Here is a 23,588-nt window from a genome sequence, read left to right on the forward strand (position 1 = left end):
GCGAAGCTTGCTTGCAGTTCGAGGTTATTAAGTCAACTCGCAGTGTTTTTCTCTTGCGAATGAAAGGTGAGCGTGTGACCGTCCCGTATTGAAAGATGGAACGCTCATTCCTTCAGTCAATATGAAATATGATTTGTCCAATATTTTTGTTCACACATTCACAAGGTTTTCTCACCAGTGTGAATTATGTGGAACGGCTAATAGAAATCCTGGAGTGGAGTTGGAGCGATTGAATGATAACAGAAAGCTTTGAGAAGAGTCACCCCGCTCCACTTATTGGTTCTAGTCCGTTTGGCTTCTTGTAGAACTGTTTTCCCTGTCGAGAACTTACTGGAAAGATTTAAGTTAATTTAACAGCGGGGCTAATAGTCCAGCAGAACGTGATATTATTTACATGTACATAATACATAACCTTAAATAAATTAAATATAGAAAATATATTCTTTCTATATGTAGCCTATAGATTCTACGATAGAAAACATTTTTAATACACTTTATTATTAAGCACTTGCTTTGCATTACTCAGTACGTACGTATGTTTGTTTAACATGAACAGTGTAGAGTAAAATGCGACCAATTGTATGATGAAGAAACTCTGGAGGTATGCATGTGTGTAGTGCGCGGGTGATTTCAGAGCGCGCGCTCCTCTCGCGCCGCCAGTGGTCGTCGCTCCTGCTCTCACGCTCGCTCGCTCGCTGCTCTTCATCTGTCTATCATCGGGGAGAGTGCGCTGTTTCTCTCTCCCTGCCCCAGACCCAGACCCTCCTCCTCCGGCAGCCCGTCCATCTCAGCGCATCGGCGGAGAGTTTATGGGGAGAGTGGCCGCTCCCTACAGCGGCCCCGGCAGGATCGTGTCCTTTCTCACAGCAGTTCCTTCTTGTTTATCCTGCAAACAGCAGCAGCGGCGGCGACATCATCATCACTCTGCGGCAGTGGACCGGGGCAGGAGGAGGATGAGCGAGCAGGGCAAGAGTGGCTCGTCCACGCCAGCGAGCGGGACACCAGCCCCGGGCTCGGACACGTACAAAGGCTGGCTCTTTAAATGGACTAACTACATTAAAGGTTACCAGCGCAGATGGTTCGTGCTCAGCAATGGACTGCTGTCCTATTACAGGTAATGATACGCGTTCAGATGCACGCATGGTCTTGTTTATCATGCACCTGTCTTGGTGTCATTATTACAAGAATGCATATTTGCACATAATTGGGCTATACTGGCCGACCAGTGTGGGGATCTGTCATGTCAAGGCAGGTCATGAGAGCTGTCAAATACACATGAGGACAATCAGCGCACTTCATGTGCGCGTCTCTAGTGTATACAGACGCTGCTAGTCCATCCCTCAAAACTCTCGACTCATTTTGCCACCATGTGTTTCTTTTAAACCAGTTCCCCAAATGTCATTATGAACGGATAAACTACTGTCAAATAAATGACAACAGTACGCTGTGTTTTTATTAGCGCGTCAGCTAGCGCTCATGCTAACGTCAATGGATATTCTCATTCTGCGATCCTCTGTGACGCTTATGTTATGAGAGTCGTTGCACTTTAATATTTGACAACCGACTTCTCCGTGTGTATGTGGGCGTGTCTTACAAATTCCGGTCTAATCATATTTCTGGCTTGTTTTTATGGAGAAATTGGCAAACCAGTAATTTATTATGGTCCGAATTCAGCTTCTGGTCAGCTACAGATGCGGTAGCCAGTGTTAGCTTTTAGCCAACCATACACCAATCCAGGACATCCTTACAAAAAATTACCATGGTAACCAGTTTCCCTTAAAATACAACAAAACAACAATACTGTAATTTAGTCAAAAGTGACTTAATTAAAGTGAAAGGAAGAATCTAAAAGGTCGTTTTTTGAGGATCAACGGATATATATATATATATATATATATTATGTATAGAACCTATATCTGTTTTTCCTTGAAAAGCCAATCACATTTAGGTCATTGTGGGTTTTTTTGTTTGTTTTTTGTGACATCATCTCGAATGACAGGGGCTGAGATATCTGATGATGTGAAGCCTATGTATGCAGTGATACAGTTTCTCTTTAAAATTTAAACCTCCCTCACATGTGTCACCTGTGAAGTCGGGCAGTTCCACCTGTTGTTTAAGAGGCCCTTGAGCCAGCAGTGGTAATCATGTTTCATCTCTCCCTGTGTGTCAGGAAGACAGGAGGATCACATGAGTTAACTGTCACAGAACCTAATTACTACGGACTTTTAATTGCTTCATTACCACAGCTAGGTCTGTCCCATAAGAGAAGCATTTAATGATTTAGTTGAGCAGAAATATTGCCCACTGAAATGTGTAAGTGATTGCTCATTATGTATCTTGGATGACGATATGCATACAGGACAATGTCAATATCTCTTACCTGAGCTATGATGATTATAATTGTCTTAGAATGTCCTTTTAGTGGTGATTCTGCAGTTTCTGAAATATTGCATAACAGTGGCCTTGAGATTATTGACCTTTTTAGCAGACTTTATTGCCCTGTAGCATGTTGAAAATATTAGGAAATATACCTCCTGGAAAGATGTACATGAAAAAAAATAAAAAATAAACTGTACCGCTCCTTATCACAACTACTGTAAATAGAAGTCTCACCTTGAAGTCCTTGCATTTACAAGAACCTGTTTGTTTATTGTAGAATGTGCGTTTGTGTTAGCCGGACCAGCCTGAAGTTTTTTAGGCTGATTTAAGGTAAAGAAACAGAATGTATGATATTGTTGTTTATTTCAAATATAATTTCAAATATCAGTTTTAGCATCCTTTGACAAATAGTTTTGAAGATTTTGGTATTTTCCTTTTCAGGTTGATACATAGAACATATGCTACCTTCAAGTGCACCTGGGAAACTTATACCTTAGGGTCGGGCGTTCTTCATTATGACATGTCATGCATTCATGTCGGAAACATAACATGGAAGTTGTCTAAACTACACTAAAGAAATATGTTGTGAAGAATAAACCTATATATCTACATTTGAATTCCAAATGATGACAATTATTAGTTTCTATCACCTTTTTGTACATGGTATCACTAAATGTGAAGCAAAGTGAGTGATTAACATTGAGTGATTAAAGGGACAGTTCACCCAAAAATGGAAATTTTGTCATCATTTCCTCACCCTCATGTTGTTCCAAACCTGTATGAGTTTGTTGAACACAAAATAAGATATTTTGAAGAATAGTGGTAAGACAGTTGAAGGTAGCCATTGACTTCCATCGTATTTTTTTTCCTACCATTGAAGTCAATGGCAACCGTCAATTGTTTGATTACTAACATTATTATAATATCTTCTTTTGTGTTCCACAGAAGAAGACAACTCATGTTTGGATCAACGTGATCAAGTAATTCCTTAATTTTCATTTTAGGGTGAACTATCACTTTAACATCATGCGCTACAGACTTGCTTTCCACTCACTGATCTCTATGTAGATATATTATATGATATAATCTATATTATAGGTCAGTGTTTCCATCATTTTTCAAATCAACACAAAACTGGTGGAGCAGCTCTGGTGGAGAACAGTGACGGGATCTAAAACCTTCAGATGACACACAGCTCATCTATCTCTGTAAGTTAACGAAAGCGAAACCACACACGACAATCCGCAACACCTAGAAGACACACGTTTGTGCGGCGCTGAGCGGCTCTCTTGCACTGTGTGATGTTATAGACGACTAGTGGTCCCGTCCTGTTCCGTTCACACAGCGCGCTTTCCGAGAATGCAGTTGCGAGTCCTGAAAACGTACAGGTGTGAGTTCGGTTATATTATGCGTTTGTCAGTCCCGTAATTAACTGAACTGTGTGTGAACGTAACCATATTAAGGACTCAAAAACGGTTGCTGTGTGAACGTGGCCAAAGGTACGAGTTTCACAGGTGCACTTGAAGGCAGCATAAAGGACTTTGGTATTATCCTATGTCATTCAGTCAAATTATACCTACCAGCTTAAACACCAATCCAGCAAGGCATGCTGAAGACATCCAGGAAGTGTTTGAGAGCCTTTTTGTTGTCAGAACTGTATTGTTATCAGATGGTCATGAGGGTCATCGTGATAGCGTCATGGAGCAGATCTGTAGTCAAGCGGCTAATGAAATGAGGGCAAAGGCTCTTGTAAGAGCACTGAAGCAATACCCATCATTCCGTATCTCTACTGGGCAGCCCCTGTGAGCCTACTGACTCTTCACACAGTGGGCCACCGGGTTTCCACCCTCTCTGGAGAGTCTGAAGGGAAAGCGACACTGCTGACTGTGAAAGAGAAGAAGCGTCTCTCTTGCTGCTCTCCTCTATTAATAGTCTATTATGGTGGAAGGTGATTGCAGTGGTGTAAAGCTAGATCTGCTGTTATCGGAGAGCTCTGGCAACCTTGTGCACGTAGCCAACACAATGAAGTGTCTGGGTAACGTGCTGCGCTAATGTCTGCCAAATCAACCTGCCAAACACGCCGTTACAGAGCCAGAGAGAGCAACAGTAAATGTGCGAATATGTTTTAGAGCCAGTGTATGACAACAGTCATTAGATTATGAATGGTTTCTTAATAATTCCTTGGAATGATTGGAAGAGTAACTGTTCTAGTTAAAGGGATTGTTCGCCCGAAACCTACATTTCTGTCATGATTTACTCACCTTCATGTTGTTCCAAATTGAATGACTTCTTCTGTGGAAATATGTTGAAAAAGAAAAAAGAGATTTAGTAGAGGAGACTTCTGGGCTTATGATAAAGCAAAGGATATGCTTTAGATGTGAACCTGTATCCCTGGCCTGAGTATGTGCACTGCATAATGCACCATTGCTCAAATACAAGAGATGTATGTCATGCCTACATTTTTATTAGTCTATTAATGGTCAATATATTGCAAGTCAAGCGAATGGAAAGATTTGTACAACTCAGGCAAATCTGCTTCATGCTGCATGCGAAAAATGCACAATTATAACATCACAGCACTTAAATGCAGAGATCTGCTGACTCGGACTCTCTGGGTGGCCTCTGTATCAGCAATCTCTTATTTTCAGCTTCAGTCTAACCGGCCCCAAATGGTCATTTTGATAAGAAATCCACATTTAAACATTGTGAAACTGAGCCAATACCATATTCTATTGATATAGCACAATTTTATTTCTCACTATATTTCATTAAGTATTTCAGATCATTGTATCAGTATTTGTATCTTTGTAATGTATGTTCAAAAGTTTGGGGTTGGTAAGATTTTTTTGAAAAAAGTCTCTTATGCTCAAAAGTTTGATCAGAAATACAGTAAGGATAGTAATATTGTGAAATATGAAGGTATGTCCTGAAATATGACAGTAAATATGAAGGTAAAACAACTGTTTTCTATTTGGTCATTTATTCCTGTGATGAATTAATTAAAACTTAATAAAACATTTTCAGTGTCACATGATCCTTCAGAAATCGTTCAAATTTGGTGCAAAAAAAACAAAAAACCACGTTTCTTATTAATTGTTTAGAACTGTCTTTGTTTTTGTGGAAACTGTGATACATTTTTTCAGGATTCTTTGATGAATAGAAAGTTCAAAAGAAAGTTTTTAAAAAATATATAAATCGCTGTAACATTTTAAATGTCTTTACTGTCACTTTTGATCAATTTAATGTGTTCCTGCCGAATAAAAGTATTAATAAAAAAATTTGTTTTATTTATTTTCCAAAGTCTAATTTTACACTTGCATTTTTGGTTTCTGCCCAGTATGTTCATAATTTTTTTAATTTTGACTAAGAACTTTCATTTTGTCTTCATATAATTTCCTATGGTTCAGTTAGTGAAGAAGCATCTTAGTGGGGGATGAGAAAGTACTGGGAGTTAAAGCCTGCTGACTCCTCTAACAGCACAGTAACAAGAAGCTCATGCTTTTTTCCCTTAATCGGGCCATGTAATGGACCAGTTCATTCTATTTGTCCATTAATTAAACTTGTTAACAGTACAGCAGAAATCACATGATATTGTGGTGTGCATCATAATGCATTCAATCTATTTAGCCTATCCTTCTCTGAACTCATGTGTCTGTGAGTCATGCGAGCGTTGTTGAGAGGATGCTGCTGATCTCTGCATGCTCACATTCACACTTTCTCTTTCTCTCTCTGGGCTCATTTCAATGGGCTGGATCGAACTGATCCTGCTGTCATATAGACTTGTGGATCATTACTAAGAGACACATTAATCAATGTGCACTTCTGAAGAACTCAGCTCCCTGTAGTGCTGTCACACTGACGCAGACACTGAAGAAAATGCTGAGGCTTTCTATAGGAAGCCTTGGATGTGTTCTGCTGATGTGTTGGTTTTACCCTCCACCACACACAGTTCTGTCATCTGCAGTGCTAAAACACGTTAAAGTGTAATGGTCTGCGTAAATTGCACTCGGTCACAGCACCCCCACCTCCTTGTGATGAGTCACATATCTTCCCCTCCTGTTTTTTTCTTCTTCTTACACGCTGACTGCTTCCTTTTATGCATGTTTGATTTCTTAACAGACTTTTCTCCCATCTTTATTATGTTCTGATGTTCTTATTGTAACCAATTGCAGTGGAAACTGTTTTAGTCAGTGAGCCTGCCCGAATCTGATTCAAGGTGTCGGATGGTATCTGTATTTTTAAATGAAATCAGTCTTATTAGGATGTTTTTGGAAGCGGATAGTTACTGTTGTTTGCTTAGAGTTACTGTTGTTTGCTTAGACCTTAGAAATACCCTAGCAACCTTTCAGAACATCCAGGCAACCGCCTCTGGGCCACATACACACCGCAGATAAATTCGGTTGTCAGTTCACCTTTTAATCCTGTTCTGTACACACACAGTTCAGAAATTTACGGGAGATGTAATGGAAGTAGCAGATAATGTCTTCCATATTGTGACATATGGAAATTCTGAGTTAATGGATTATTGAAAAAAAAAAAAAAATCCACATTGTGACTTACATATGAGGAAAAAAGAACGGGATTTGATTGTAAACATCAGTTGTTGATTAGATGGAGGCAGATTTAAGTGGACTAAATGATTGGAGAAGTCTGGCACACCAGAGAGAAGTATGTCATTTAACTGGAAGATTGTAAAGACAGATGAGAACAATAATTGGTATTAGGCAAAACTTGTAAAACAATAATCAGGTCATTAAAACAATAATTGCTATTAGGCAAATTTTCTGTTTTTAGGGCATCTCTAACTCGTTCGCTCCCAGACAATGCTTGACCTTCTTTTGCAATGAGTGATAACATCTATTCTGCTGGGAAGAATGTGGTCACATGATCTGAGTGGAGGTTGTGTCCCTCAAGGGTTTATGGGAGGTTAACTGAGAAAAACAGGGTGTTTTGGAATGTCATTCAGACTCTTTGCACGATGTGTTCACTGACACTTGCACACTTCCTTCAGTTATTTTTGGACTGAATACATTTTCCAGTTTGAGTGATTGTCAGTCATTGCTGAGTGTGTGTTTGTCTCTTACATGTGAGAATCTCCTTATTGCATTTTTTTTGTAAAATTGCAATTGCGATAAAAAAAAAATCGTGAGATAAAAAGTTTTTTATTTTTTATTCTGTGGCGGAAACGAGCTTCCATACTTTCCCATCCCCTTTTCTCAGTCTTATTTTTGCCACTTTCTTTTCCTCTCTCTTCCTCACCCTGGCTTCATGTTCTCAGTTCTGACCCACTTACAGCCATTTGTGTCCAGTCTGTCCCCTGCAGGGTGGGTGAAGCTAATTTAAGATCTCTGCTTTTACCCCTCCATACCTCCTCCCCCCGACTTTCTCTCTCTTTCTCCGATCTGCTTGGGTTGGGTTTAAGTATGAATTCTCCGCTCTAGAGAGGTTGGATGAATATGGTCATTGATGTTTGGTCTGTGAGCTGAATGTGTCTCTCCCTCCCCCTAGTGACTCTGTCACCTGAGTTTGGTTTCAGCCAATTACTTGGTTTGCTTGACTATCAGACCATCAGCCCCCACAAGGCCTGAAACTGTAAATGTAGCCAGCAGACGCTGGACTCTTTCATCACACACACACACACACACACACACACACACACACACACACACACACACTGTAGGGAGACCACAGTGCCTCGTATCTGTAAAGAGAAAATGCCTTTTTTTCCTGGTTTAGGTTTACGCAGGGATGTTTTTTTTATTATCCTCTCTTATCAAACATTAAAATGTAGTAGTATTGCCATGAACTGCATAGGCCCCATACTGTATTAATTTTGAACATGACATAGACTGAATTAGAACATGTATAAATGTGGTTTCTAAATGACTCTTGAATGTTGATGGTTCATGCACTCGGCAGCCGATAATTCAGTGCTACTGTGCTTTTGCAGTCATAAACAACCAGTCAGTAATAATACTAATTTTTGTTTCACGAACCTTAAGTACACAAAACTTTATTTCAAGATTGCCGTCACTAAAAGTAATGAAAACTTGCAGTTTTAGTGAGTCAGATGATGATTCAGTAAACGATTCAGTTAGTTTATTCAGTGGAAGATTTGTCTGACTGTCTCTAAATGGTTACTTGTGAGTCTTTTTAAGTAGCTTAATTCCTTAAAAGAAGCACACCGAAAGAGTGGTTAGCATTTGTAAATGTTTTGACATTTAGCATCCCACTAGTTGAGATCCACTGCTTTAGAACACACTCATGCGCACATACGCTTCTGCTGGAAAATATAAACATAAAATTACAGACACAATAATTTCCACAAATGCAGTGTGTATCTGTGTCAGAAATGTCTGGCTGATTGAAAATGTAAAAAATTAAATCTCTGTACAAACAATAGCATTTGTCTTTGGAATAAAATAAAGAGAGAAAAAAAAAAGAAAAAAAAAGTTTTTGTTCAAAATCTTGTTGAAAAATATGTATGGCTCTGACCTGTGGAGTGCTTCTCACAATATCTCTGAGAGGTCAGAGCTTTGACATTCCATTAGAGATGTGCAACAGATACCGGGTTACCAGAGCAGTACACACACACACACACACACACACACACACACACACACACACACACACACACACACACACACACACACACACACACACACACACACACACACACACACACACACACACACACACACACACACACACACACACACTCACACTCACACTCACTCACACATACACACACTCACTCACTCACTCACTCACTCACTCACTCACTCACTCACTCACTCACACACACATACACACAGAGACAGACTTGCTCTTCTTGCTCTCTGTGTGTCTCCCCACCTTTCTGCTTCTCCTCTTTGTCACTTCATGCCTTTTACTGTCCCATTCTTTCTGAGAGTCAGAAAAGCGTCAGTGGTGTGGTGGAGTTTGGATCAGTATTTCGTAATCTCTGTCTTTCTTTAACTGTGTATTGTGAGGCTGTAAGCTTTTGTTAGGCCTTTAAGGCTTGGTTAAATTAGAGTTCCTCAGAAAGGCATGACAGACTCACAAGAGGCTTTAGGATCCTTTCAGGCCTGAGATATTTCACTAAGACCAGACACCCTTAACCAGACATTTCACCGTCTGTCTGTCTGTCTGTCTTTTTGTCTATCTGTCTATCTATTGTTTTACCTATCGTTCAGTCTACCGTTCTATCTATTGTTCTACCATTCTATCTATTGTTCTATCTATACTACCTATCGTTCACTCTATCGTTCTGTCTATCTTTGAGTTGTTTTACCACTCTATAGTTCTATATCTATCATTCTCTGTCTTTATTCCAAAATGTTAGGGTTGTTGATATGATGTCTTTCAATGTTTCTGTTTCATTCTTGTTAATTATTATACATGTCATTTTCTCATATTTATAGAGAGATTCATTTTACTGTACTTCTATTTGTCAGTTTAAATGAACTGAATCTTATTTGTCTACTAGTATTTTACTCAAGTTTATTAATAAATTAAAAACAAGAATAATATTAATTCTGTAATCAAAACGCTTGCATTTGCCAATAATCTTCGAATGGCACGTTGTTGATTGATCTTCCTGAGTGATGCATCAGTCTCTCACTAATGGAGATTTTTATGAAGCCTTTGAGGTCAGGGATGTTGTAGAGAACAGAGTGAACAAAGCTAGTTCTGCATTTATCATACTGTGCTGCTTTCCTCTTTTGCTTGTTTGAGGAATGTTGTGTTTCCATAAGGATATGCCTCAGTAGTTTTTTTGTGGTTTGATAATGGGACTGTAAGTTCTCTTCCTGATCTCTCAATCAGGGTTTACATCACGCTCTGTTCTCTCTCTCTCTCTCTCTCTCTCTCTCTCTCTCTCTCTCTCTCTCTTTGACACTGGCTGGATTGTTTGAGTGTTGTTGTTTGGCCAGCTGACACACAATAGCCGTTAACCTCCATTCTCTGCCCGCTCAGTATGCAGCTGTGTATACAGTAGTAACGTAACGCTCATGGGTGCTCAGCGTTTCTCTCTCTTACACACGTCTGATCTATGTTGATTTACATTACGTCATTCAATGTACATGTGATTTAATTCACAGTATGCTATCCTACACATGTACAGTATATGCTTAAAAAGTAATGCAGCTTCATTTAGCCAAACTGGAAATTTGTATTAATGATTTAACAATGTTGTGCTTCTTCTTGTTGTCCTTTGTCCTTTATTTTTTTCCTCTTGCATGTCTTTTTTCCCCCCATCATGTACTAACACCTTCCTCTGATTTCCTGTCTCCCCTCCACGTTTTGGTCGCTCCATGGTAGGACGCAGGCGGAGATGGCCCATACGTGTCGCGGCACCATCAACTTGGCCACGGCGCACATCGACACAGAAGACGCCTGCAACATTGTTCTGAGCAGCGGAGGGCGCACTTATCATCTGAAAGCCAGCACAGAGGTGGAGAGGCAGAGATGGGTCACAGCACTGGAGCTGGCTAAGGCCAAAGCCATCCGAATGATGAACGATCAGTCCGGTAACAAGACTCTTATCAACACAGTTTGAGTTTTTTGAGTTCATATTTTTCAGCTGAAATGGATCGTTGTAACTGTGTAATTGTGTTAGGCTTTTAAATGATTATTATCCCTTAAATAAAGTGGGACATGCTATATGATTTAATGATTCAGCTATAATCAACATATCACATAAAGGTTCCTAGCATCAACAGGTCATATTACAGTTGCTAAAGTAGCAAATCAGGACTCTCACTGACCATATTAACAACATGGCATCTTGTCATGTGGTTGAAAGTGTGTTACTGTGTAACTGAAACAGTACAGAAATGTTCTTTTGGTTCCATGTTTTTAGGCAGTAAGCTTCTATCTGCTCTGAAATGACCACTAAATATGCTAATTGAGTTGCTGTATAAAGGGTTTGAGTGGAAAATGTTTGTGCTTTTAGACAATGGCAAAACTTCGCTAACACACTGTTATCAGTCTGGTAAGGTGAACGGGCTTCTTACAGAGGCTTTGCATCATGTTTACAGGGTTGGTGTGTAGTTCAGAGTAAAAAAAGGGTGTTTGCTTGCAGAATAAATGTGTAGGGCTCAACAACAAGGATTTTCTTTTCTTCTATTGGCCCATCTGGGTCAGTAGATCAAATTTGTACTTGTCCTGCCAATGGATTTTCACTGGCCCCACCACAATCTTTTTTATTTAATTTTTAATTTTTAATTATTTAATTAACTAAAAGCAAAATTAAGTTTTGTTTACAAGTACGGTAGTTCCCTTTCAAGGGAACTCCCGTTGCGTCGAAAACTGACGCTATGGGAACGCTTTGCGTGATGACGTCTTGAAGCACATGTAAAATCAGTCCAATGGTGTGGCGGAACGTCAGAGGCGGGTGACGTCACGTACCAGGAAGCTATAAAAGCCGGCCCGAAACAGAAAACGAAAGCTTTCTGAGTCTTCAGTTGCGCTCTGTGTTGAATCTGTCCTTGTTATTTGGTGTTGTCTGTCTATATTATATATATATATTCAGTATGGCGAGCAAGCAGCAGTTTAGAGTGTGTGTCCATCCCTGCCCGCGTTATTTAACGGGAGGTGATACTCACGCTCTTTGTGTTGTTTGTTTGGGTGAGGAGCATGCCCAGTCAGCACTCGAGGGTGGTGACTGTGTGCATTGCGACGCGCTTCCATTGCGCACGCTCCGATCCCGCTTGGCTCGGTTCAATCCCGATCGCGTTCCCCAGGGCTCGGGTCCCGCCGCTGCCGAGGCACGGCGGCAATCACAGACCTGGGGTTCGCAAATGGATCTATCAGTGGATGTTGAGACAGGCTCTGCCTTATCTCAACATCCTTCTGATAGATCCAGTGCCTCTCATCAGGGTGTGGAAGCACGCGCTGCGGTTTCTTCCCCCCCGATGGAGGCACCAATACTGCAATTGTCCAGCTCTGAGGAGTTGGACGTTGTTAGTATTGAAGCTGAGTCTGAGGATTCGCCACCTCAGTCTCACGCTTTTGAGGAATTGCTCGATGTTGTCACGAGAGCAGTTCACAGATTATCTATTGAGTGGCCAGAGGATAGGCAGGACGTTCGTTCGAAAAGTAAGCTCGACGAACGCTTCCTGCCATCTCGTACACAGCCTCAGCGAAGAAGCCTTCCGTTTTTCCCCGATCTCCACACCGAGGTGTCGAAATCGTGGGGAAAACCGGTTTCATACAGAGTGTATGCACCACAAACATCCCACTATTCTTCCATTCACAAATATAAAGAATATGGTTATGGGGAGATGCCGAAGGTGGAGGAGACGCTTGCGAGCTATCTCTCTCCAGCAACGGCATCTTCCCTGAAAGCTCCTTCACTTCCCTCTAAGCCAGTAAAATTCACATCATCTCTGGTTCATAAATCGTATGCAGCCGCTGGTCAAGCTGCAGCGTGTCTGCATACGATGTCTATTATGCAAGCCTATCAGGCAGAATTATTGGGGGATTTAGAGGAGGGCGGGGGAATTGGTCCTGACACAGTGGCTGAACTACGCAGAGCCACAGATCTGTCTCTCAGGGCCACCAAGGAGACCGCTAAATCAATCGGGCGGTCTATGGCAGCCCTGGTGGCCACTGAGAGGCATCTGTGGCTCAATTTGAGCGATATAAAAGAGAAAGAAAAGCACGTTCTCTTAGATGCTCCGGTTTCCACTGTTGGTTTATTTGGTGATGCAGTAAACAGTGCGGTAGCTAAATCTCAGGAAGCTGCTAAACAGGCAGCTGCATTACAAAAACTTCTCCCCCGCCGTTCTTTCATTGAGGCTGCTGAGCGGGAGCAGCCTCACTCCTCTAAAAAGAGCGCTGAACATCGTGCCACTCAAAAACAGAGTGTGTCCTCTCGTGCTCCCCCACAAAAATCTCGGGGACACGGAGGGCGCTCTCAAACCCAGCAGTCTTCGAGGGGTAAAACGGATCTGCGGACCGTTATTACCGCCAAGAAGGCTGCTGGGAAAAAGTCCTGATGTCTGAGGGCTCAGGACAAATGAGGGTAGTCCCCCCGAAGCAGAGCGTTTAACACCTCTTTTCACGGTGCCCGTCTCTCTTCGGTGCCCTCAGGGGACCGTTCTGCCAACCCTGCCACCTCTGGTGTTACAGGGCGCAGCGGTCTCCGGCGAGCACATATCTCAAGGTCCACCCGGAAACGTAGTGGCCTCGGGATGCCCGCCCCCTCTGAGGAGGGTGCTAGAGCAGTCTGTTTGGTCGTTCCCTGCCGGTGCGCCGTTACAGGGCGACGAACCGACTACTCAACAGCAGGAGAAAAATACGGTGCCGTCTCTCTTCGGTGCCCTCAGGGGACCGTTCTGCCAACCCTGCCGCCTCCGGTGTTACAGGGCGCAGCGGTCTCCGGCGAGCACATATCTCAAGGTCCACCCGGAAACGTAGTGGCCTCGGGATGCCCGCCCCCTCTGAGGAGGGTGCTGGAGCAGTCTGTTTGGTCGTTCCCTGCCGGTGCGCCGTTACAGGGCGACGAACCGACTACTCAACAGCAACAAAATCCAGAAACCAGTCTCGAGAGACTGGTACCTCTAGTAGAATCTTTGACAGCGTGGAAGCTACTGTCAAATGTTTCTCGTTGGGTCCTGCAGACCGTGGAAAAAGGGTATTAGATACAATTCTATTAACGCCCACCGCGGTTTATGGGGGTCCTGCCCACAGTGGTGGGCCCCGAGCAGGTTCTGGTTATGGAACAGGAAGTAAACACTCTGTTAGAGAAAGGGGCCATAGAATATGTACCCCCCTCCAACAGGGAAACCGGGTTTTACAACCGGTACTTCATAGTTCCAAAAAAGGACGGGGGATTGCGTCCCATTTTAGATCTTCGAGTTCTGTACGAGTACATGCAGCTCAAGTTCAAAATGTTAACCTTGAGACAAATCGTGCCACAGATCAGGTCCGAGGACTGGTTTGTCACGATAGACCTCAAGGACGCATATTTCCATCCGTCCGTGTCATTGGAAGTTCCTGAGGTTTGCTTTCGGGGGCAAAGCATACCAATATCGAGTTCTTCCATTCGGCCTGGCTTTATCACCCCGCACTTTCACCAAATGCGTGGATGCAGCTCTGGCGCCTCTGCGCCTCCGGGGTATTCGCATCACGAACTACATCGACGATTGGTTGATTTTAGCTCAGTCGCATTAGATGGCGGTTCAACATCGAGATGTTGTTCTCGCCCATATGAAAGAGTTGGGGTTACGGCTGAACACCAAGAAGAGTGTGCTTTCTCCATTTTAGAGGACCACTTTTTTAGGCGTGGTTTGGGATTCAGTGTCGATGCAGGCGCGCCTGTCATCGCCACGCTTCGATTCCATCCTGGCAGCTGTGAGAAGTGTAAAGCTAGGCCAGCTACTCACTGTCAAACAGTTCCAGAGACTGTTGGGTCTCATGGCAGCAGCTTCCAACGGGATACCTTTTGGACTGCTGCACATGAGGCCCCTGCAGTGGTGGCTCAGGACCAGAGGGTTTTTCCCCGAGGGGCAACCCATTTCGCACAATCAAGGTCACGCGGTGAGGCCTACGTGCCTTGGTTATGTGGAAGAAACCTTGGTTCCTGTCCCAGGGCCCAGTGCTGGGAGCTCCTTGTCGTCGCAAACTGCTAACGACGGATGCTTCCCTCACGGGTTGGGGAGCGATCCTGAGGGTCGCTCATCTCAAGGTCTGTGGGAAGACCATCATCGTTCCTGGCATTCTATAGCCTAGTGATGTTAGCTGTCTTCCGGGCTCTGAGGAGCTTTATCACAGGTCTCAGGGGACACCATGTGTAGTACATACGGACAACACGTCGGTAGTCGCCTATATCAAGGGGGTTTGCGCTGGTATGCCATATCCTCTTGTGGTCCCAGGGGAAGTTGCTGTCACTCAAGGCAGCCTACATCCCCGGGGTCCAGAATATAGGAGCAGACACTCTGTCGAGACAGGGGCCGAGGCCCGGGGAATGGTGGCTTCACCCCCGAGGTGGTGGAGCTGATATGGAAATTATAAGTGGATCTGTTTGCGTCTCGAGAGACGTCTCACTGTCCACTTTGGTTCTCCCTCACGCATCCAGCTCCTCTGGGACTGGATGCTATGGTACAGACGTGGCCGAGGCTACGTCTGTACGCCTTTCCCCCAGTTGCTCTGCTCCCGGGAGTTCTGGAAAGAGTTCGCAGGGACCGGGTCCATCTACTTCTTATAGCCCCGCGCTGGCCGGGCAGAGTATGGTTTCCCGATATTGTGTCCCTCCTCGACGGGCATCCTCTGGAGTTACCCGTCAGGAGGGACCTTCTGTCCCAGGCAGAGGGCTCGATATTTCACCCTCGGCCAGATTTGTGGAACCTGTGGGCTTGGCCTCTGAGGGGGCCCAGCTCATAGAGTCAGGTCTCTCAACCGAGGTTGTTGAGACCGTTCTACAGTCCAGAGCTCCCTCCACGAGGAAACTTTATGCCCTGAAGTGGAGAGTATTCACTTCTTGGTGTAGTGACCGTCGGTTGGACCCAGTCCACTGCCCAATTGGTACAGTGCTGGAGTTCCTGCAGGAACGGTTCACTGCAGGTCTGACCCCGTCCACTTTAAAGGTCTATGTGGCGGCCATAGGTGCTTACCACAGTCCTTTGGGTGGAATGTCTGTGGGGAAAGACCCTTTGGTATCTCGTTTCCCTCGTGGCACTTGGAGGTCCTCCTCCCTTTCGAAATCGGACCAGGAGGCGAATAATTTGCTTTGCCCTGTTCGGGCGTTAGACGCGTATGTCCACAGAGCTGCCCTGTGGCGTAAAAGTGACTTTTGCTCCCCTAACAAGGGAGGTCCAGTGTCTAAGCAAAGGATGAGCAAGTGGGTGGTTGAGACTATCTCACTGGCTTATGAGGCGGCTGGACAGCCTTCTCCTTTGGCTGTCCGGTCGCTCTCTACTAGGAGTATGGCGGCCTCTAAGGCCCTTATATCAGGAGTATCGTTACAGGACGTCTGTGATGCGGCAGGCTGGTCCTCACCGCACACCTTCGTCAGGTTCTACTCTCTGGATTTAGACTCTACTCCAGGGTCTCATGTTTTGTCTTCTTAGTGCTGCTCACATGATTACACACAGGACAGACATTTGTAGCTATGGAGGCGTTGGTATAGACGTTCCCATAGCGTCAGTTTTCGACGCAACGGGAGTTCCCTTGAAAGGGAACGCCTCGGTTACGACTGTAACCTCGGTTCCCTGAAGAGGGAACGAGCGTTGCGTCGCCTTGCCATATCTCCTTCATGCCTGTCAGCGCGACTTCAGACTTTACGAAGCTTTCGTTTTCTGTTTCGGGCCGGCTTTTATAGCTTCCTGGTACGTGACGTCACCCGCCTCTGACGTTCCGCCACACCATTGGACTGATTTTACATGTGCTTCAAGACGTCATCACGCAAAGCGTTCCCATAGCGTCAGTTTTCGACGCAACGCTCGTTCCCTCTTCAGGGAACCGAGGTTACAGTCGTAACCGAGGCGTTTTTAAGTCAATGTAATTATATAATCAATCTTTGAATTAATAATATAAGATGTAAGGAAATAAATGTAATTAAATGATTTCATTTTAAGTAATAAGAACTGGTAATTACAAGCTATAACACACTATTTCTGAAAAAAAACAAAAAAACAATGACGCATGATTTTATTTATTGATTGATTTTCAAAAAAAAAAGCCTTGCCAAACAATAAATGCAATAATAATATGACAACAACAGTTAAAAAAATAATACAAATAACATCAACAATAAAGTACATTTTAGCTCATGTAAAAAAAAAAAAAACATATTAAATTGCCATGTTTAAATATAAGTCGTGAGAAGTAAAAGAATAATAAACTAAAGTACTGACAATAAAAAAATGGATAACTGGATAACATTAGAATTGAGTTACAATGGTCAATATATCATAGAAAAACAAATATTTAAATTTGAATATTATTCTTAGTGAGATTCCAGCACTGGCCTGATGAGACAATAGACAGCTCTGTCAGCTGGTGTGAAATGATCATGCTGTTCAGGCAATCCTTATTGTTGAGACCTGAAATGATTGCATTTGGACTGGAGTGGGTCAAAGAAGTTGTTTTCGTGGATTGTTTAGTTTGTGGTATCTTATGTGGGTCACTGCTTTGCCTCAGATAGGTCAAATCTCTCTTTTCCCTAAAGATGTATTTGACCTGAAAATTGAGCTGTCGAATGGGTGGTAATAGTCTCTGGCTTGAATCACAAGATCTGAAAAAATTAGATCTGTTCATACTTCTCATTAACCGAGTGCTGAACCAGGCTAGATGAGATGGTACTGCATGGAGCATGATTTTCATTTTCACACAAAGTCATTATTTAGCCGTTATTTCCTGTAGTAAAGATTTGCTGCATGTGTTTGCAGATAAATACAAGCTCTAAATGTTATCATACAAGATAGTAGGAATCAGTCAGTGTGTTGTGTTAGTTTTTTGGCAGTACTCTGGGGTCAGAGCAGGTCAGCACGTTCGCCATGTTACAGCGCTGTCCTATATTTGAGACCTGATACGCTCATCTCCTGTGACATACACAGCTGTCATTGAGCTCCTGAAGCAGATGGCTTCTGCTTTTGATTAGAACGTGTGTTTTATGATCTCGCCGCTGCAGATGTTAACTATACATATGCTTAATTTATATCTGACATCAAATAAAATACAAATATTTTTATAAAACATATTTATTATTTTTCATATTCATATATATTTTTTTACGTTAAGATATTTTGCTATAAGTGGGATAAAACGAGATGGTCCTCACTGCAGAACATGAAATCCACGGGGAGGAGTCGGATCTAGATCCAACTCCTCCCACCTTACATATACCTAAACCTACCCATCTCCACCCCCTGATCTCTAAACCCACCCCTAAACCTACCAATCTCCACCCCTTATATCTGGATCCAACTCCGCCCCCCGGATCTCGTGTTCTGCATTGAGGTGCTACTGGATAAAACGGGGAAAATAAGTCTTCTGCTTTTAACAGGTTCACCACAAGGGGACAGGAGTGCTCATTTTGGCACGTGATTTCAGTTCTCATGAGAACCTAGCCAGCGCTCACATGACAACAGAGCTCTTTTTTTTATTTTTCTCTCTAATCTCCCTTGTATGTCAGACTCTCGTCCATATGAAACACTGGCTTTGCTCCAGCCCCTTCTCTTCATTCCATTCCAGACGCTGCCCACTCTTTCCTCTCACACACAAAGAAACTCAAGCTTTCTATTTTTGCGGTGCTCTGGCATTCTGTGTATTCTGTCTATGTGAGCATTATGTGTGTCAGTAAGAATGACAGACTGAATGCTGATGGTGTCTTTTGTGTTTGTTGTCAGTCCAAAAATCTCAAACAATAATGATTCATGCCCATTTTCTGTGTGCCATGTATTAGCATGAACGGTTGGTCTGTAATAAATCATGTTCAAAATAACAAATTGTCAAGGTCAGTAAAATCACCCTGAAACCTCCCCAGGTTCCACTTACTCCATTTACATTTGGAGAAGTACTCGCAATAATCTGATGGAAAGTCCAGTTATTCCAGTATTCAGTGTGACATGATCCTTTAGAAAACATTCTAATATGCTGCTTTAGTGCCCATGGGCATATTTCTTGCATTTGACTAGTATTTGTCTGACTAGTATTTTTTCTTGCATATTTCTTTTTTCCATATTTCCCATATTTCTTGCAAGAAACATTTCTTATTGAATATCAATGTTGAAAACAGTTGTGCTGCTAAATATTTTGTGGAAACTGTTTTTGTCAAGATTTTTTGATTACAGTTTTTTAAAATCGCTTGCACACTAAAAGTGGTCCTACTTGAGGCCTACTCAGTGAAACCATTCACTCATATAGGCTACCTAATATTCAGACCAAGTCTGAAAACTGCACAGTTCACTACATTAGACCCATCATTCAAAACTAACAGCTCTTGTGTTTCAATTGGAAAACACTGCCATTTAAATGCCACACTCATTTACCAGTGATCATGTGTGAAAACAGTAAAAAAAAAAAATACTCCCTTGCATTTCTGTTTTTAGTGTAAATATACCTAAATCGAATTTTGAGAAACAAATTGCATTTCAGTTTATTTTGTATATTTGTAAAATAATAAAGTAATAAAATAATAATTTGTTATATAATATATACCGAATATGCATACAAGTGAAGTCACTTTTATTTCTATAGTGCTTTATACAATACCGATTGCTTCAAAGCAGCTTCACTAGTAACCAATTCAAATTCTGCTCTAAAGCAGTTTTAACAGCCAATAGTGTCATTATTCAGCTCAAGTCAGTTCAGTGTTGATTCGATTCAGTTCAATGACTGTAGTTCATCAATTGCGCTACAATTGTGCATACATACTTTATATCTGAGTGTATTTGTGCACATACAGTACATGTTAGTGTGAGTACTATGACAAACTGCTGTGCACACTGAAGACACAAGATAGTAGTGTTTCACATTTGTCATATCCGTGTGTTGTTTGGTGTGTATATGGCTAATTGTTTGTATGTAGAGTTACTATGCAAAAACACAAATTTAAAAGTTAGTAAAATAGTTTTGAATGAAGTGTTTGCTTTTGCAAGAGATGTGTGAGAAAAGAAGCCATGGTTTCAGAAATTGTGTGGAAGCAATTTTAAATAATTGAAACAGAAAGTTCAAAAGAACCACGTTTATTTGAAGTAGAATCATTGTAACTATAAATATCTTTACTATCACTTTTGATCAATGTAATGCATCGCTGCTGAATAAAAGTATTAATACTGACCCCAAAGACCCCAAAAACTAAACAGCCTGCCCCAAAATTATGTCTGCACAATTTGGCATGTTTAATTGATTTGCACAATTTGGCATGTTTAATTGATTTGCACAATTTACAATTTACATTTAAATGCACAACTACACTCTAAAAACTTCTGGGTTATTTCTTCAACCCATTTTCTGGGTTATTTGTGTTGGGTTAAAATTATGGGTTATTTTTTCAGAGAGTAACCATTTTCTGGGTTATAGGGCTAATATGTTGACCCAATTTATGGGTTGTTTGGGTTTCTGGGTTATTTTTCAAAGAGTAACCCATGTTCTGGGTTATAGGGTTGGCTTTCTCTCTCTCTCTCTCTCGCAGTTGTTCTGGAATTTTCTCACAACAGTCGTTTGAAATAACCGTCGCTTCGCGCTCGATCCGTTTTGGCCTGTGCTTCATCGGTGCAACTTCATCTATATTCAAGGTAAGAGAGTATTTTCAGTGTTGATGTAATGTTAACTTTTCTGTGTCCATGTCCCTGTTGCTAGTTTAGCACCATTTGCTAAAAAAAAAAAAAAAAAAAAAAATACGTTGCTACGTTGAGACTAGCGTTAGCCGTGGTAATTCTGTGGTTGGCATGTAGCCGCGGCTATCACGACAACATCTAGGTCTAGGACAACGTTATCGCACACCGGACGCGATTTTGAACACGGTCCTGAGCCGTTGCTGGGTGCCGCGGACAGACCGCCGGTGTGTGTGTGTGTGTGTGTGTGTGTGTGTGTGTGTGTCCGTTACACTCATAGAGAATAATGTGTTCGAATTTTAAAGACGCGGCGCTGCGCTTCGCGTCCGGTGTGCGAGCCCCTTGAGAGAGTGCACGTCCGGTGAGCGATACCTCGAGTTGTCCTAGACGCGACGCGGCGCTTCTCGTCCGGTGTGCGAGCCCCATAGCCGCGGCTACAGAGCGACGAGGCAACACAATAGTTGAGTTATGTTTACCAGCTGTGCCGTGCTTATCATATTATACAGTGCTCTACTGGCTGAAGTAGTGAGAGTTAAAGAAGCGGGTCAAGTCTTCAAATTGTTGCTAACCTCTATATTGCTATGTTTTCTCCACAGTTTTGTCGCTGATAAGCTAACTGAGTGGCAGCTGTCTGAGCTGACAGAGAATTTTAGAGGTGAGCATTTTACTCTTATTGCCCTTATATCATCTCTCTATACCTACATTTTTTTTTTTTTAATAAGACTTAAATGTGTCAGTGCAAGATTTTGTGAAAGTCACAACTTCTTCGACAGTGGGGTATGTACAACCCTAAAATATTATTGTGCCTTGTCTTTAAGCTGTTATGCATAAGAATGGGCTGTCATTACACTTTTGAATGAAAGAAAATATGTCATTCACACAAAATGGGTAATGTTAATGCTGCAAAAGAACCACATTAGTTAACTAGCAATTTGGGCCATGTAAAAAAAAAAGAAAGAAAAAAAGCCACTGCATTACCTTAAAAGTGATTATTTGTTAGCTTGATAATGAAAGAGTGTCTGGTGAGTGGTTCACAATTGTCTCATCTTATTAACAATACTCATGTTGTCTTGTTTTCTGTCTTTCAGATAGATGAGGAGGCATTTCTTCTCTTTGATGAGGACACTATCAAAAATCTTGTCCCCAAAGTTGGCCCCAGGCTTAAATTCCTGAGGCTCTTCTGAGAATTGTTGTTTATTTTTCTATTTTTTATTTCTAATATTGTTATTACAGTGTGACCTAAAATAAATATGAAAATAAACATGTCCAAGTGTGTGTTTTTTCTTATAGATTTTTATTTAATGCAATAAAAATGTAAAAGTGCTTGAAGTGTGTAATATAATGTAAAACAAAGTTTTATTTTCTGAAATAAGGCATACTGGGATAGTGACCCAAGTTAGGTTATTTTTGACCCAACTCCTGGGTTAAAAAATGATCAACTAATTTTTGGGTTATTTCTACCCAGATGTTGGGTTTTTTAAACCCAACATTTGGGTCAGGTATTTAACCCATAATTTGGGTCAAAAAGCATAACCCAATTTTCTGAGTTGAAATAACCCATAAATTAGTTGGTCCCTTTTTAACCCAGGAGTTGGGTCAAAAATAACCCATTATGGGTTATTTTTGACCCAGGAGTTTTTAGAGTGTACATTATATTTTTACAAAATTATTTTAATAATATTTAAATAAAGTGTCTCTTTATAATATGTAATGTGTTTAATATGTACTTTTTCCCAGGTGGGACATCACTTTACCGCGCTATATATATATATATATATATATATACAGTAGTCAACATTTGAAGTGGATCAAAAAAGTTAATTTAAGTTCTCCTAAGACAATAACGGTGTTGTTCAAAATTCATGTATAAATTTGATGAAAGATTTTAATCCACTTTAGATGTTGACTACTTTATATACAGTCATATACAGTCATGTGAAAAAGAAAGTACACCCTTTTGAATTATATGGTTTTACGTATGAGGACATAATACAAAATCATGTGGTCCTTGGCAGGTCTTAATTTAAGGTAAATACAACCTCAAATGATCAACAAAACTTGAAATATTACACTGTGTCATGTTTTTTTTTAACACGAAATAGGCCAAAATGGAGAAGTGGCAAACAAAGTACACCTTTACTGCTTCCAGGAATTAAGAGGCTAAGTAGCAGTCAAGTGCTCAGCAATGATCAAGACATCATCAAGACATCAGCAATGATCTCAGAGAAGAAATTGTTGCTGCTCATCAATCTAGGAAGGGTTACAAGTCCATTTCCAAACAATTTGAAGTCCATCATTCTACAGTGAGGAAGATTATTCACAAGTGGATAACATCAAGACAGTTGCCTATCTTCCCAAGAGTGGACGTCCCAACTGCAAAAAACCTGAGAACTACATCTCAGACTCTACAGGCCTCAGTTAGCATGTTAAATGTTAAAGTTCATTACAGTACAATTAGAAAAAGACCGGACAAGTACTGTTTGTTAGGTTACCAGGAGAAAGCTTCTTCTCTCTAAAAAGAAAATGGCAGCATGGCTTAGGTTTGTTGCATCTGAACAAACCACAAGAACTCTGGAACAATGTCCTTTGGACAGACGAGAACAAAGTGGAGAGATTTGGTCATAATGCACAGCGCAACTTTTGTGTAAATCAAACACGGCATATTAGCACAAACACCTCATACCAACTGTCAAGCACGGTGGTGAAGGGGTGATGATTTGGGCTTGTTTTGCAGCCACAGGACCCCAGGGCACCTTGCAGTCACTGAGTCGACCATGAACTCCAATGAATATCAAAGTATTCTAGAGTCAGATGTGAAGCCATCTGTCCGACACCTAAAGCTTGGCCAAAATTGGTTCATGCAACAAGACAATGATCACAAGAACACCAGCAAATCAACAACAGAATGGCTGAAAAAGAAAAGAA

General features: G+C 41.7%; 1 protein-coding gene and 1 long non-coding RNA gene across 3 annotated transcripts in view; both read left to right on the forward strand.

Annotated features, from left to right (window-relative positions):
* The first annotated feature begins 670 nt into the window (after positions 1 to 670).
* The window catches only part of osbp2b (oxysterol binding protein 2b), a 75,703-nt gene continuing 52,785 nt past the window's right edge, over positions 671 to 23,588 (forward strand). Inside the window, exons 1-2 of one of the 2 annotated variants that reach the window (XM_082169619.1) lie at positions 671 to 1,114; positions 10,702 to 10,910. In XM_082169619.1, coding sequence (XP_082025745.1) covers positions 810 to 1,114; positions 10,702 to 10,910 — 514 coding nt within the window. In that variant the 5' untranslated portion in view covers positions 671 to 809. The remainder of the gene's footprint in view (positions 1,115 to 10,701; positions 10,911 to 23,588) is intronic. The other variant, XM_082169621.1, reaches the window with a different exon arrangement.
* LOC309498744 lies at positions 20,825 to 21,928 on the forward strand. The gene is made up of 2 exons (XR_014206023.1): positions 20,825 to 21,318; positions 21,752 to 21,928. It is a non-coding gene; the product is annotated as an uncharacterized lncRNA (long non-coding RNA).

The sequence above is a fragment of the Leuciscus leuciscus genome, assembly GCF_965113295.1.
Source record: "Leuciscus leuciscus genome assembly, chromosome: 5".
Lineage (NCBI taxonomy): Eukaryota > Metazoa > Chordata > Actinopteri > Cypriniformes > Leuciscidae > Leuciscus > Leuciscus leuciscus.